The sequence below is a fragment of the Pholis gunnellus genome (assembly GCF_910591455.1).
Source record: "Pholis gunnellus genome assembly, chromosome: 23".
Classification (NCBI taxonomy): Eukaryota; Metazoa; Chordata; class Actinopteri; order Perciformes; family Pholidae; genus Pholis; species Pholis gunnellus.
Genome location: NC_136550.1, coordinates 13,414,619 through 13,432,258, shown reverse-complemented (window position 1 = coordinate 13,432,258; position 17,640 = coordinate 13,414,619). Strand labels below are relative to the sequence as shown.

Sequence of the window (17,640 nt, the reverse complement as noted above, 5' to 3'; positions counted from 1 at the left end):
AAAACTTTTGGACATGAATACATCCATCTTTTTTCAATACATTTTGACTTTTGAAATGTACAACACCCTGCAGTTATTGGAAATGTTTGGATCACACAAGTCAGAAACAATCCTACTTAGCCACCACTGGAATCTAATTCTACAAATAGTAAAACACTAAAAATATCAGTGTAGCCTTATGTGCAGCTGTGCAGAAATACAGATGTTTATACATCATTAACACGCAAGCAAAGACAAAAATATAAGAATTCTACCCAGCATTCAAATGTTGATTTAGAATGCAAATGTTAAAGTCTACACTCTAAGACAACTGGGCTATTTGTGCTGAGGAAGACCATGAGTGAAAGGTCCAGAACAGCTAATAAATTGTCTCTTGTCAAACAGAAATTAAAAAATTAATTTTATAATCTGCTGATGAATCCCATGTTGTGGATGAAAGCTTCAGAAAAAGCAAGTTAGTGAACATTGAGCTAAGATTTATTTTTATTATCATTTTATGACATTTTCATTCTGTCAATTGGGTCAAAGTATTTTAGTATTTTTCTGCAAATATGATCTACCTGCACTTCTTGCTGTATTAGCTCTCGTCAGTAGAGTTTCATATGATTTTAGTATGGAATGCTAGTTTCATGATTGCACCATCATAAAATACTCTTCTTCTATCGTCTTTAAATATAAATAACACTGCACTCTAATTTGGGCTTTTATTCTAAAAGCCCAGAACACTGGCACTTTGCACTATACAGTAAGTGCACTTTTCTAGATGAGCTTTACCAGCAGGGGGTGACAGTAAAGAAGGGAACGAGGTGGGAGGCGGCACGCAGCAGCTGAACTCAGAGTTTTGCCAGTCATGGTGGGACAGAATAAACTTCCTTGTGTACACACAGGAAATCCGGCTAAATTATACGATTGTTTTCATTCACCATGTTGCCGAAGAATAAGTGCTAAGCAGCACCACTGAATGAAACATGAGGCCGAGCGCACGCATGCATGTCTTTCTGTATGTATGTTAACAAAATATAAAATGCTAAAAAAGAAAAACAGGGTAATGGAGCCAGGCTGAGGGAGGGCTATTAAACTTTCAGCAGCACCTCTCCTTTACCGCCTGTGATACAAACAGACACAGCACAGCGAGCTGGAACAATGCAGAAAGGAGTCCAATGACAGAGGACTGATAAAGAAGGAATGAGGGGAAAATAAAGACAGAAAGGCAACAGAATGTGGCTTTATTGTCTGATAAGCAAACTCCACTGGCAGTGAGAGAGAAAGAAAAATGTGGGATAGTCTGATATCCCACAGAGTGAAGAGAATGTGTGTGTGTTTACATACGCAGGTCTGTCCTCCAGTATGAGTGCGGTGGTGGAGAGTGGCTCAAAGTCCAGGTTTTTCCTCACACCATGCCTGGGAGACGTCGGGTTGCCAGGTCCAGCTCTGCCACTCTTCGTTTCATATTCCTGACGACGAAAACCGCACATTTAGGCACAGAAACTTAAAAACTGAAAGTGGAGTTTTAATTACAACATTTACACACACACACACACACACACACACACACACACACACACACACACACACACACACACACACACACACACACACACACACACACACACACACACACACACACACACACACACACACACACACACACACACACACACTTCCTTGTCAAAGTACGAATAGGTTTATGCATGCAGCTCCAAAGCCAGAGAGATTTGCCCCAAGGGCCACAGCTGACCACAAAGCCACTGTTGTGGTCAGGAGAGATGATTAAAAAATGAAAAGAAATAAAAGAGGACTTGTAGGTGTACATTGAGTCACACAGAAGCACGGAGAAATGTCTTGACGACCTTGTGACGACGCTCTTTTGGCCTCTGAGCATTTGTCAGCTGCTTTCTAATGAGTGTGCGCTTTCTGCTCCACCACTGGGAGTGTGATACAGGCCTATAGAGAGAGGAGGCCATGTGACATTCAGCCTGTTACAACCACAGAGCAGTTTAACACAAGGCCGACTATCAGCTGACATACAGGTTATGTGTGTGTGTGTGTGTGTGTGTGTGTGTGTGTGTGTGTGTGTGCGTTTATGTGTGAGTGGTAGGAACTCTGAGCATAATATCCAGAATCAGGGCGGTGATAGAGCACTAACAGTTCAGGGAAGACCTTCACAGGAAACTGTCACATTGTCTCTCTAGGTAATTAGGGAGCTACTGTAAATAGGGCAAGTGCAATACGAGCACACACACACACACCCCACTGTGTGTCCAAAATGGCCTCCAGTGTGCGTTGAGCTGGTTAATAATGCAGGACCGCAAGCAATCAGCTTAACGCTGTGCTGCCACAGGGATGCTCACATTGATCAGCACAGGCCACAATACAGACAGAACAATCCATTCCTACAATAGGAGTGTGCGTGTGCGTGTGCACGCAGGACTGTTCGTGATGCGGCCATGTTATCAATCTGTCCTTGTGTTATTGTCTGTTGCACCAGAGCCTTGGAGACAAATAAAGGTAATTCAATTAGATTCAGGAAGGCAGGGAATCACAGAACAAAAGTCAGAGGAGGGACATAAAAGACGTAAAGCCAGCATGAATTACTGATAATAGCCACAAACTTTACTTCTAGAGAAAGCTAAGCTCTTTACAAGATTAATACAAATGCCATAAAACAGAAGAAAAAGCCGTAACAAGTCTGCAGCAGTCATATTTTGTGTTCTTAATTCAAAAAGCAAAAACAAGCTGTGTATTTATGGGCAGGTATATGCGAGACATTCTGTATATCTAAAGGGAAGATACGAGAGTGAATGAAAAAAACTAAAATGTAAGAGAGAATTTAGTAAAGGGGAAGTAAACACAGAGGATCAGTTTCGAATTATCTTATCTTGCAAAGACTCAAGAAAGGCCATGTCAAAAAAAAAAAAAAAAAAATGGCCACATTTCAAAGTGATAGCAGGGTATCACCTTGTGGACGTGTGTCAATAGCCTCACTTTCATCTATTCTGCATCCATCTATCCTTCCCTGGCAAGCTAACCTCTAACTAGCAAGTTAGCTGGGAACATGCTAGCACTAGTCAGTCACAATAGCTAGTTTATTGTCGGATAGCAAGAAAACTAGCTTGGTAGCTAACTGAACACGAGGCTAGCACATTGTATTCAAGAGAGGAGGAGGTTTAAATAATAGGATGGTGTGAAACAGCTGATAGCTAACTCAGTTGTGGCGACAAAGTTCAAAATTCAACACGTATATTCGTAGCTTTGTCCATCATTTCTAAGAGTTTTAGCAACACTTTGCTCATACAGCTAGCTACCAAATGGCTTGTTTAACCAGATCATCTAAAACACTTTATTTAAAATAATACACATATGCAAAACAATATTTCCCGCTTTTCCCGCTTGTGAATGGTTGACCACGTTTGCCTTTAGTCAGTATTGATTTGTTCTGGGCTTTATTGAACAGGTAACATAGTACATATACTGGTGCCTGTGTTATTAAAGGTTAGCCAGAGCTTTGTACCCTGAACATTATATTGATACTGCAGAGAGGGGGGGGGGTCCAGCAGCAGGTGGTACCAACAAGGTGAAACACAAGATAGGATGCGTGTGAAGCTGTACTGAGAGGGTGAGTATGGAAGGGAAGCTACGTGTGAATGTGATGCGAGAGCAAGTGCGGTGATAAAAGTGAAGTGAGTGGTGTAAAAGTATTTGAAGTATGTCAGGGTGAGACAGCAGATAAATGATTAGCTGAAACAATAACTGACTGACAGTACAGAAGCCTGTAAAGGCTAAACGTGACAGCACATTCCTCTGCCACTCAACAACCAGTCCTACTGGTGAATCAGTGCTTTAGATGAAGGCTTTAATCAGACTTCACACGGCTCCCTCTGGAGCTACAAACACAAAAGGCTTTATATAACTTTTTCCACAAGTGCATAAGTACTCCCCAAGACCTGCAAACAGACTTTAGTGTGTAAATCGGTGGGATTCCCCCTCTAATTTAGCAGCGAACAGATAAATCTGACAGAATGAATGCATTGATAGATTCAACAGAGTAGCCATTGGGCTACATAGCTTCAAACTAGCATTCTCATTCCCACAGACAGTGAAGCTCAGCTCATTTTTTTCTTTCCATAAACAAGTGTGTATCACAATGCATCCCTGTGACAGACCTTGAGTCTTTCCTTAAAAGGATGAGATGAAAAAATAAAACGTATCTATTCCTCAACAATGTTGAGAAGGCCCTCCTATCCCGTCACTTCTAGGATGGAACTTTACTCTTTCAGCTTTAAGCTGCAGGAATAGCAACTATATCCCATGATAACCTGCCACCAGGGCAACCGGCTTGGTCACGCTAGCTTTCAGTTCTCCAATTTCCTGGTAGTGGTGGAAGAGCTCTCTGGCTGCACTGACTGGCTGTCATGCCGGTTGCTAATGGCCTTTAAAACTATACACTAGGAAGCGGCACTCCGACGAGCACGTCGAGTTGTTTTCCGTTTGTCTGCAAGTAGCCTCACACCATGTGGCCCTACAGAGTCTGACACAATTATGTTGTGCATGCTATGATATGCAAGTTCCTTCTATGTGCAAAAAAAAGGAACAATGTGGGCTCGAAAGCAGTTACAAGTGCAGGTGAAGCCGTCTTGGATTGGCACCTATGCATCATATCCTCATGAAAGCACCTCTGGCTTTCTCTATGTAAGCTGCGAGATGAAAGGCCACAGCGGGGCGCTTGGCCGGGTTTCACTGCGTGCCAAAGTATTTTCCAAAGCCCATCAAGCGCAGGACAACGTGTCAATGAGTCAGACGGCGTCTGCGTTGTTGGCAGCAGCTAGGTGTGTTTGTTTGGCATCTGCTGCAGGACAGGTTAATCAGAGCCGTCACTCAAATTCTGATTCCGCCGATTGTGTTGCACAGATAATTACGTTTAAAAAAAAAAGTTATTCATATACCAGCTTTGACAAACTGGTGGGTGAATGAGGGTCACAGCAAGCGTCACATTGTGGGATTTTACACCTAAACCTCTGGTAAAGTTTCAGGATTGATCAACGAGCGCAGCATCCTTTATTTCGCTTCACACATCGTTTGAGGAATAAACCTCAACCAAATCTATTTAATGTAGACTGTGCACAGATGTTATCATATCTGGTTATTCAGCGCGACAGAAAACTGCAAATGACACCTATTTAAGAGGCGATACAGTAACGAATGAATGAACGATTTAATTAGCAGAAGTATTTTGGTTGGCACACTAACAGCTGAATTACAGTTACCACAGGGGAGCTGACGAGTCTGTCAGTAAGGCCGTGATGATCTGGTACAATATCCAGGCAAACAGATGGCACCATGAGAACTGGCAACAAACGCTCAGACACAATCAAAGTGCTTTTTTTTGTTTGTTTGTTATCTAAGCTTTACTGGAAAGCAGAAATAAACGGAGTCCCGCTGATTCTGCTGTCAAATGAGCCTTGTGTCTCTTTAACCGCATCAGTGATAACAGCAGGATGAAATCCCTTGACACCTCAATGTATTTCTTTTTTAAAAGGACGCTGTTGCACGTGCATTTGTTGTACTAAGTTGAGGACTATTACGTCGAGATGGGTCGTCTCCGGTGCGGACATCGCGTCCGTCCACACATTCGGGAAACGTAAACGTGTTCGTCATTCTAGAGACATCCCCGACTAATCATCAGCCCGCTCCCCACCACGGAGCATCCGCGCCACGGCGAGCTGAAAGAGGCTGTTATGTGAAACCCGAACCGTCCTCTTCCTCCGCAGCGTCCCTTTCACGCTCCGACCGCCAATGCCCTCTGATTCTGCCAGACAAGGAGAAAGAGAGAGAGAGACGCGGCGGGTCGCCCAGCTCGTCCACTTGTCCTCGCGGCGCAAAAGCTCACTCACCATGAACGCTGCTGTTCCTTACAGACGGACAGTCCTCCGGTGGGGGTTCCTTTTACAAAAATCTTAGCCCAGCGTCATTGCTGCTCCTTGGGAGGGGAGGGGAGGGGAGAGGGGGGGGTTGCTCACTCCTGGCAACGAGACACCCAGGAGGAGGAGATCAAAAATGAGGGCAGAGGGACAGTCAAGCTGTCAACGGAGGGACACACCTCGCATTGGAAACGATGCAGCATGATATCCCGGTTTTCCTCTCTCTCTCTCTGAGCTGTGACGCTACAATGAGCGGCTCTGCATCAGGTCTAATGCTGCTGCTGCTGATGCTGCTGCGTGTGTATGTCAGCAAATCAGCACCGCCGTGTGTTGTTAGTCACCATCGCTGCACCGAGAGGAGCTCTGCGCTCTGCGGTGTCCTGGCAGGCGCTCTAATCAATCCCAGAGTAACGGATCGGGTTCCAGACGCTCAGCCTCCAAGGTGCTGATACAACAGAGTTACAAAGCTTGTGGTCTGGGAGGATGTGTCCTCACGTTTCCGCCTTACTGAATGATTGAAACTAATGGTTGCCTCACATCACGGAAATGAAGAGTTTTGTAGGAGATGTACATGTTTTTATTTACGCATAAGTATTCTGAACTTTTTTTTCTCAGTTTTCTGTGATTGTCAACCCCAGTTATGTTTAGTTATTCTATCCATAAACAGTTACAGGGTTCACAGGGCTCAGGAGATATAGTGGTTCATCCACCAATTAGAAGATAAGAGGTTCGATGCCCCAGTCCTATGTTATAGTTTCATAGAGTGCGCAGATGATTAGATTAGATCAGGTTTGAGCAGTTTAGCACTTTGTATGGCAGCCTCTGCCGTCAGTAGAGTTGTTCCCGTGACAGTATCAGAAATGCCTGTTAAACAGCGATATAAAATGCTGGATTGGGTATCAGTGATCTATGCTCCTAATCCAATATCATGTTATCATATCATGTATCAGCTTATTTAGGCTAAAAGGATCTGCCTGCTGCACATGATCAACTGTCAACAGAGATTAGAAAGAAGCGAGACGCCTAACTCGTTGCTTCAATCATCAGCTCCGGATCGCTGCATCCGAAATCGATGATGGAAGTACCCAACGAGCAAGGCATCTCTCTTCTGTTGCACATGCCCAGTGCCGATCGGACCGGCGCTAAGAGAAGTGTAGCGTTAACCGGAACTAGCAAAATGTCAGCAGTTTGACAGATTTCCCAGAGTAAAACGTTGCCAAACTAGATAATAAAAGAAAGTTCTATGGCATTCATTCACTGTATTCATGTTTTACAAAGGATTTAACCTGAGCCAGGCCAGCCAACATTGATAGCGATCATATCCATATCCACCACATCCATTCAGGGTTCGCCTGTCTGTGTGTTCTTGGCATATCTCATCTGATCTACTTCACACTTGGTGGGTGTATTGCCGAGGACCCCGTGGAGGGATTTGTCAAAGTTGGTGCAATTTGGACTCAAGACACGTTCAGTATTAATACCCTTTGAATGAACAAGCGGACAGCGCTTCATGGAGCAGTGGGGGTGGAGCTCCAGGGCTCTGCAGACTTGAGCGCGTCATCAGCAGCAAGCCTTTAAAAAGGTCACGGCTCATTGACTGCTGTTCACTTTTGATGCTGGATATACTAATGGAAAACCAGCAAGGACTCTATGCTCTAAATTATTTAATCTGATATCACATTTTTTCAGCACTTCTCAGCAGTAAGACCCAGATAAATGAATGGAAAACATAACAGCAGATGCTTCCATACAGAGGAATTCATATGCTACGACCACAACTGTCACCAAACCGCAGTCTATCTATGCCAAAGCCTCACTGTGATGCTGCTTTTCGCTTTCATGTCTCACCCATCTGTACATGGTAAATATAACCTCTGGTATAGAGATGACATTTGCTTGAGTTACAGCAGAATTCATCCAGACTTTTATTCTAAATGTTGATCAGATTTCATTGTTCAATTATTGTCATCACAATGACCACAATGGTCTAATTGCTGCTTCAGAAACGTTTCCATTTTGACCAGAACAAAAACAAATAAAAACTAGAACACATAAAAGCCTTTAAATCAAAATAGCCTTTAAATCAAAATAGTTCATATATCAGCACAAAACATTAGCTATAAGGAGCTTCAGTATTGCCCGTCAAGATCCCTCATTTATTCAAGTCTATAAAAGTGGTTTAAATGACTTAATATTAAAATGAAAAACCCTGCTGGGAATATTGTCCCCCCTCCCAGGGGCAGTAACTCAGACGTGCCCGGGCTGCAACACAGTGTGATTTAGAGCAGAGGCTCAGCAGGTAACGGAACAATTACTTTCTTCAGCAGTGACCAGACGTTGTACCGAGGCCTCCAGATATATTGAAGTCCCCAGACTGAAGTGGTGTAAATTAGAATGTTAAAACTTGATTTACATTGTTCTCAAAGGGAAAATGTTGCTGGTAGAGATAGCACATTGTGTCTCGTAGCAGCTGAACAATAACCATGGCAAATAAAGCCACACACACACACACACACACACACACACACACACACACACACACACACACACGTTAATATAAGGTTACAACCACAGATAAGATGGATTCAGATATGATGCACAAGCGGCTGTGTGCGTGAGTTAGACAGCATGTCAAGTGTACATAACAAGTGAGTTAAAGCCAGCGCGTGACATATTTAAGAAGGACTGATATGTAAACTGTAGAAACAGCACGTTAACAGGCCTTTCAACCAGGCTTCAGCAGCACAAAGAGCACAGGGTAAATGGAAGCACAATGACAGGCTTCTACAGGCTCTAATTACAGGCTGCCATCATTCTTTGCTGCGTTTCACCAGGAGGTGGATGCTGTGTTCTTTAATTGGCCCTGAGACACGTCCCTGACTGGCTTTTTGAACAGCAGTGGGAAATGATGCAAGTGTTCAGTCACCAGCAGGCTATCTAACAAAGTAGGATTCTCATCAATCGCACGTTTACAAAGAAATCTATGAGTGATTGATTCTATTTTAGCTCGTACAACATTTAGACTTGGATATTTTCATTGTATTGTGGCTGTTTTGTGCTCTATGTCAATTCATTATTTAGTTTTTGAATAACCGCTTGTGACGCTTTCAAGTGCTGAGGAAGCTACTTTACAGTAGCTAGTGGAGCTACAAGCTAATGGTCATTGGAAGGAGCCAAGCTACAGCAAAACAACACTTTTGTTGAAAGTAGGAAGCTTATCAGTTGAAACATTGAATTCAGAAAAAGTAACTTACTACACTAAAGTGATTCGCAAAAAGAAACAAACTAACAAAATAGAGTGCTGCAGGAATGAGTCCTAAAAACCCAGAAATGAGTCAGCATTCTTGCACTTTCGTTAGCTTTTTACCCTGGTCGGTTGCATTTATACTTTAAAAAAACCCCATAAAAGTGGTGTTCATTTGTGAAGATTATCTAAAAACATGTAAATATCAAAGTTTTTTGTTTGCCATAGAGTTTATACTCTGCAATAATCCAAAGGGAAAATCCCATTGGCTTTTTATAAAGGGAACCAGTGTGATGCTAACTTCCGTGCTAACTACAAATATACATCATCCCTGCAGCACTCTACAGCTAGCTCCTGGAAATGTAGCTAGTTGCAAGATTATGAAAACGGCTACATGTAGACAACTCCATGACTTAGTTAATATCTATGGTGCCATACACTCTTGGGAAATGTAGTTAAACTAGTAGCAACACACACTATCCGAATCCGATTGGCTTATGTGTTTATTGTAAGTTACCCTTCTTCCAAAGATCCATTGTGGTTTGATAAACATTCAGTCGTGTTCCTTCCATTATGTTTGTAAGAACTGAGAGGTCGTTTCTTTCCAGCATGCGGCGTTCTAAAAATAGCTGAAGAACATAAATGTCACTGATGGGAGTGTTGTTGCTTCTGGTATCAGGAGCTACCACTGACACTGTTCTCGGTTAGTTCCTGATATTGTTGACCTCTATAAAGTCTGAGCCTTCAGCTGGTATGTAATCAGGAGTCATAACGTTGGTTTATAGCGCTTACTGGTCTTTATTGTCCCATGGTAGTGATGAGCTCTGCTAAAAGGTGTTATTGCATCAAAAGCTAGTTGCTCATTTCACAACAGCTTTAAATGGAGTTCTACAATGTTAGTCAACTACACTTTAAATGAATACAATACAATATCCATCCAACACATTCAATATTTGGGGTTTGAGGAAGTCAAATGTAACACTTCAGACATGCAGTTGGATACTTTCCAGCACAGACATTAAAACCAATTAAAAAATTAAATTAAACCGGCCAAACAAGTCTGAAGCTTCAGTGTAAAGAAAGCTAATGAACTGTGTAATATTATAACAAGACAACTGCGCTATCCAAAAGCAGCTTGCATTACAGAGCTAATGTAGCCCTTTGAGATGCTGTCTCAACATAGTGCAGCTGGTTTTAATGTAAAATTGAAACCCTGAGGACCAACCGCAGCACCATAAACCACAGCTAAGAAGACCAAATAAACCAAATGAATATGATGCACGTCTTCAGGGACGGCTGGCCTACAGCGTGGAAACAGTAAACACGTGATCAGAAAAGAACTGACTTTTCAAAAAGGCAATTAAGTCGAATTTTCAAGTGCTTCTTATAGATGAGGAAGCTAATGAAAGTGAACAAGTATTGTTGGATTCTCTTCCAGTCTCTTGATACACCTGTTTTGTACCACAGTCAGAGATGAGCTGCCTAGAAGAGACACCTCTGCTCCATCAGTCAGGACAGCCATGTTCACCGAACACACAAACAACCAAACAATTGGTCTGTGAAAAACAAACAAGCCTATTGTTGGTTCATGTGACTAATATCTACTCGAGGATACAACCCAAAAACGCTGCTGAGCGGAGCAGCTGTGTGAACAATAAGACAGTGTGCTTAAGGGAGCGAGGTGTTGTCAGTGGACTTACTGTATTTTGTGGGAAATTCTGAATACTGGGGTCGAACCATAGAAGAGCTTAAACAAATAACAGACAAGCCCTCATATGAAAATGTGTGGAAGAGATCAATGCAGCTTTACTGTGTTCAGACGGAACATAGGGTGAATTTGCACACATAGCCAATGAATTTGAATTTGTCTGTCGGGGCGCAAATTCACACGAAGTCCTTTTAATTACATGCAACAGCTTCGTAAAACTTACAGAGACTAAAGGAAAAGGGAGAGAGACTGGGAGGAAACACCAGAAAGAATGAAAGTTTCTGGTGAGATCTGAGATCAGAATATGTTGGTCTCTCCCAAACAGGAAATAGTCACCACGAACACAATGTCTGTCTGTGATCCCTGAATTGAAACCCCTGAAATTTAAAGATTCTACCTTCTGTATTCTCTTCGGGTCCTTAGCGGGGCCGTCCCGTGGCGGGATCTTCCCAAACAGCTTCCACCCTGGATCCCTCTGCTCCGCCGGCCGACTGTCCTTCACCCTCCTGGCAAACAGGCTCCTGAGAGACCAACGGAGAGGGGACGGGAATTAAGATTGGAGGAACAAATTAGGTCATTATAGCACGAGAGCAAAATGTAGAACGCAGAGCTATGATTGCAGTCTTCACTGGGTCACCGTGTGGGCCCCCAGAGAGCTGCAGGAACTCACTGCTGAGATCAGCTCGCAAAAGGAAATCTGTGGATTTAAGTGTGAAAGCACACAGATCACCCAGAAAGCATTTTAACCACCTATGTGACATCATGTGAGCTGGCAGAGGACTAATAAAACTAGACGTTGAACGCATGACACAGCGGCAATAATCAACCTGCTAGACATGTGATGTGTAAAACGGCTTCTTTGCTGCTTTCATTGAGGAATACAATCTTCCCACTTCAAATAACCACTGTCTGCTCTTCTATCCACTCTGTCTGAATACGGTGAAAAGCCTTCTTTCACTGCATCATATAGCCAGCTATTCCTTTCACTCATCCATCAGTGCGCTGTTGTCACTGAGCTGTTAGCGGGGGCTTTCAGCAAAAGCCTGAATGGAGCCCAGCTGTGAAAACATTTGTGAAAAGGAGGGAAATAAAAAGAAGCTTATTCTGACTGGGTCCACATCCTGCTGTTTGTCCAGGTTGTGTCTCATCTAGAGGACATTCACATTTGGCTTTATGTAATGATTCTGACCCATCAATCAATGGGGGAATAGTTGCTATGTGCAACATTACACAAGTTGCGTTGACACCACTTGGCTCTAACCCAGTGGACCCTGGAGAGGCGGAGAAGAGGTCCGACTACACAAGTTGTCTCAGTTGGACCAATCTGACATTCTGCCCTCTGACTTCCTCACAGTCCGTCCAGGACAGGAAGCACCGAGCGGACACAGCTGCAGGCCGGAGGCGTCGTTGGCCGATAGCTGGCTGTGTCTGCTGCAGGCTTCTGTGTTTGTTTAGGGGACGTTTCCTCGAGACATGCGGCCTTCTGCTGTGCTCACTCATGACTTGTTGAAAGCTGATGATATCCATAAACGTGTTGGTGAACTATGCTGAGGATACATTTGTTTCTTTCTATAACTTAAAGAGTCAGGACTGAAGCGATCAGATTTTGACAAAAAGTTAAGTAAAATTGTCAAAAATACGCTAACTACATTATTAGAATATGACTAAATATGACACTTTGGCCGGGATCGGTTTAGAATAATCAAGATCACTTGACCAAATTGAAATAAAAAATACTTTTATTAAACAAATAAATACATCTGCATGCCTAACTTTGGACTGCTCTGTATTCCTTAATTAAACATTACATTGTTAGCTAGCTAGCTAAAAGTCAGTTACTCATGGCTCAGTCTACCTTCTCCTCCTTTGAATAAGATGTATTGGCAGAATTAATGGAGACATATGGCCAAATAATAAAAAGATAATAAAAAAAATGACAAAATCACAGTAACGAAAATAAATAAAATAACAGTAAAAAAAAACATGTTACCTTTAAGTTTAAAATGAATACTAGATCACATTTTAAAGGTAATTTTAAAGAAAAAAGAAAAATAATCAAATTTAATCTAGGTTGGGATTAAAATCTAAACTGAAGTTCAAAGAGGTTAAAATTCAAACTTTCTTAATTTGAAGATACTTTGGGAGCACATGATTTGAGGTAAAACCATGACACAATATGGTTTAAAATGAGCAGGAAATAAGGAGCGAGAACGAGAGGTGGGACTTGCAACACAACCCTTGTATTTGTACATCATGGCGGTGCTGCAGAGTTTATGAGACAATGTGTGGAACACAAACAATGCCTCTAGGGTGTTTCACCTTGCAGTAAACATAAAGTTGCCTGTGTTGTACACTGTTCATTGATTATCGGTGAAACTCAGCAGCAGCTACTGCTTCCTTTAGGCTTACAGAGTTAATTCATTTTTATTGTCTTTATTAGAATCTAACCATCTGTCCGTGTGTATGTGGGTTTGCACGTTGCTTATCTGGAGAACCACCGGCACCATTTGAGAACCTCGCCACAGTTCCACATCATACCTTTGTGTTGGGCTGTGTGAGCCAGCACGGCACCTTTAACCTTATTTACCTTCCAGTGACAACGCCTCCCTCTTTGTATGTTTTGCATCAGTCTCGCCTCCCTTCCCCTCGGCTTACTGAGACTGTGGTACACGAGGATATTGCGAGCAGCGGAAAGTATTTCCTCATCGTGTGGGTGACTTGTGGCTTTAATGAAGGACTCGAATGACAGCGCGGATATTAAAAAGGCCAGCACAGTGAATTATGTTCTTCTTACAGTGCACATTGGAAAAACACAGGCCAGAACACAAGCAACTGCCAGCTCTGCAAGGATTTCCTCTTGCTGGAAGACTTCAGAGGCTCGTGGAGCAACATCTTACAAAGAGCCGTAAAGGGAAGCGGTCACGTTAACGCGGGGATGTCTGCTGTGATCACAGTCACCCAACTCCTCCTGGAGGAAATACAGAAGGCAGGAAACAGCAGCTGTCAGTCCACGCAGAAGAAAAGGGAGAACGAAAAACATCTAAAATCTGATCTGAGAGTTTGACCAATAACTAGTGAATTGACAAAGAAAAAAATCGTAACTCAAGGTCCGCTTACTAGCTTTCATCCGAGTGTTCAACTCCACTTCTCGTGATCTTCATCAGCGTTTAGACACGTTCATGACTCGTGCTCTTGTTACCACATTTTATAACGTGACAAAGTTTGATACATGACAACTGAGCAAACTCCATATGCTGAAGAAGACCGTTAAACACGGTTGAAAGCTCTGGAAAAAGACTGTTGAACTACTATTGCCACGGTCAACAAACGGTCAAGGTGCAACTAAAATGTGTGATTATAAGACACGAATGGATTCATTTCTGACTCTTAATAAAAACTCCATATCATCAACACACTGGGCTTGACTGAGGTGTAACCAGGCTTAAACTATGGGGAGCCACCATAACACAACGCTGCATAGCTCAAAGAGCAGAAGTCAACTGAGTGCCACCTTTACAAATTAAAACCTGACTTTAAGTCTCAACATTCAACACTTTAATACGGCACATTTTTCTTCGCAGCTCGTTGGCTGTCGTGTGCGCCACCGAACGAGCGCTCACAAAGCAGGAGAGTGATTTGCATTCAGTCCGGGGCCGAGTGGGCCCCCGACGTGAGCGCCGACACGGCCGAGCGCTCGAGCGGAACGGCTGCTCGCTTGTGCGTTGAACACTAGCGGAGGCTTTGCACTGCACGGGTTTGTGGTCAAGTCTCCCGAGTATTCTGAAGGATTTCACAACACTTGCACTCAGGAGACCTGGCATGGAAATACCAAACAAGCTAGTACAAGAAGAAGAAGAAGTACATTGAGTTCTTCCCATCAGGAAGGACCCCAGTGAGCAGGAGGGGGAGCTGCTCCAAGCTCTTCTTTTACAACAGTGTTCCAGCACAAAAGCCACATTATACAACTGCTGATCAAAGCTCTGCTGCTTGCTTACAAAAACACAGAGAAATGAAACTACTTCTGGCCACAGTGGTTAAGAAGTGTCACCCAAACATGTCACGTCATCTGCTGGCGTCCTACCTGTCAATGTACAGGAGAAGTGATGGGGTGGCCATCCTGCTCCGTCACCTGCAAAAAACACTGAATCAAAATCCTTCTCTGTCCCCCAAAAAACAGATAAGTAAAAAGAAAGAAAAGGAGAGCAGGAACTGAAGCTCTCCTTTAGGAAAGATTCAGGCCTATGGCTTCCATAGCTTTAGTTACAGAGTCCCACACAGCCGCTAAGTTGAGGCAGAGTGAGATTGTGGAGGAACCGGCAACAAGAGGCCTGATTTAACAAGTGGGAGGGGAGGAGACGGAGTCTGAAGGGCACCGAGGGAATGAGTAACTTCTCCATGAGAGGAAGGAGGGATAACAGAGAGAGATTACTGGGAGGGTTGGAAAGAAGGGCGGGACCGCCCGTTAACGCGGGATGGAGCGCATTCATTGATTTAATCTATAATCAACTACGCTGACGAGAACAAAAACACAGTGCGGCTGAAGATGAATGTTAGTTTTGGGAGTATTTGGTCAGAAATGTCAATATTGGACAAAGAACTCTGACCTGCAGGTGGCGCTACAAGACAAATCAGAGTCACCACGGAGCAACCCATCTTATACTTGATTAGATATTTCACTCTGGACCACAGTGTTGAAACAACCAACTCACAGACATTAATGTCCCTGATTTCCCTGCATGCATTCCATATAATATATAGTTACACAATAATATGTAATAATCCAGCCCTGCCACGCTATAATTGCAGGCTACAGAACGTCTTAGAACCTTAAATGAAACCTTGAAACTCGTCCAATTACACACACAAAAACGTGTCGTGTCGGGTTACAGATGCTTTTTACCAGCAGACTGGTCCGAAAATGTATAACAATGAAAAATACAAGTTTGACTAGGTGCTATAAGATCCTCTTGATGTTGAACTGTGGGCCTCAATGGAAGGTGGAATGTGGCAAAGCAGTGAGAGGAAATGAAAAGCCTCCTGGATGATTAATGGCTGCATGTGAGCGTGAAACCAGCTTTAGAACCACTTCAGACTCACCGCTGAACTCTCAATAGAACTTCAACAAGCTCATCGGTTGTGCTATAAAGTCATTCATCATCAACCCAGCCAAGAGCACTACGGGTGTATGTAAACGAATGGTCTCTCTGGGTAAATAGGAACTGCTAATGAAGGATCTTTGTTTGACTTTCAATAGGTTGACCTTTGACCCTGCTGCTCTGGCTGATTGCTTTTCAGTGTGCATACTGACTCTTTCATATTTCTTTTTGGTTATTACATTTTCTGTCCCACATTCTATTTGACAGTATTTTGACTTCGTAGAACGCTGGGTTTCTTATTTAATGTTCTCGTTTATCTGAAGAAGGCTCTCTGAACGACCTCTGAAAAAGTTCCTTCAAAATAAAACAAATATTTGAAAAATGCTGAGAGTTTTGTGTTTAATTAACTAATTAACGAAAGGGTGCAGATTTTTACAACTAATCGATCTGCTCTATAAAATCATAAACTAATGAAACCTAACAGAGAATCAAAGAAATACAAATAAGCTAGAGACCACGATGCCATGGGATCACACCAGCCACATCGGGCCTTGGTGGAGGTGGAGGCGGCCAATGGCCTCTTCCTCAAAGCCAAGTTCTCAGCTCTCATTTTGATCTCAACTCCACACCTGTAAAGTTTCAGAACTACGTCTTGCACGTTTGTGATGCAGCAGGTGCTGAAAGCACACAAGAAAACACAGACATACTGGCAAAAGTGCTCTGCTCTGCTACAGCCGGAGTCTCCAGCACCACATGTTGGTAGATAGAAGAGGAATGAACCCCGCACGGCCGATCACACACACAGAAATGGGAGGTAACACTTCACATGCAACAGCATGAACAGTGAACAGTGTCCTCTTTACAAACAGAGCAGCAGTAGAATGATGCAGTCTCCCTATTGGCCAATCAGTAACCACTATGCAAAATCTGTCCTGCTGCACGGAGGACATTCTTCAGCCAAGACGGCGATGGTGGATTTGGATATATTGGGACATGATGGGCCACCTCTGACTTATAAAGGCCGAGCTGATGTTCTTTACAATTAATGTCCTCGGTTTCATCAACCAGGTTTTGTGCCTGCCCTGTGCTTCACTGAAACCTGGCTTGGTGGGCACATCCCGGACAGCGCACTACATCTGCCGGGCTTCCAACTTCTCCGAGCGGACCGCGTAACAGCGCTGTCGGGGAAAACGAGGGGAGGCGGAATCTGCTTCTACATAAACAAATGTTGGTGTACGGGTGTCACAGTGTCAAAGGAATCATGCAGCCCTCACTTTGGAAACACTTTTAATAATCTGCAAACCATTTAATTCACAGCGGGAGTTTTCCTCATTCATTCTGGTCGGTGTTTACATCCCAACTCAGGCCTGTGTGAGTGAGGCGCTCCAACACCTGGCTGAGCAGATCACCAACACGGAGCACAAACATCCAGACGCCCTGCTCATTGTTCTTGGGGACTTCAACAGAGCAAACCTCAGCAAAGAACTGCCTAAATACAGACCGCATATTAAGTATAGCACCAGGGACAAAAACACACTGGACCACTGCTACACTGTAATAAATATCTCTCAGTCCCCCGTGCAGCTTTGGGACTCTGATCACTGTCTGGTCCATTTTCTCCCGACCTACAGGCAGAAATTAAAATCTGCAAAGCCTGTGGTGAAGACTGTGAAG

At 43.4% G+C, this 17,640-nt stretch overlaps 1 protein-coding gene across 1 annotated transcript in view; it reads right to left on the bottom strand.

Annotated features, from left to right (window-relative positions):
* tbc1d14 (TBC1 domain family, member 14) overlaps nt 1-17,640 on the bottom strand; it is a 38,753-nt gene that overhangs the window by 10,224 nt on the left and 10,889 nt on the right. The window contains 2 exon segments of the mRNA XM_079184951.1: nt 1,330-1,454; nt 11,268-11,391. Coding sequence (XP_079041077.1) covers nt 1,330-1,454; nt 11,268-11,391 — 249 coding nt within the window.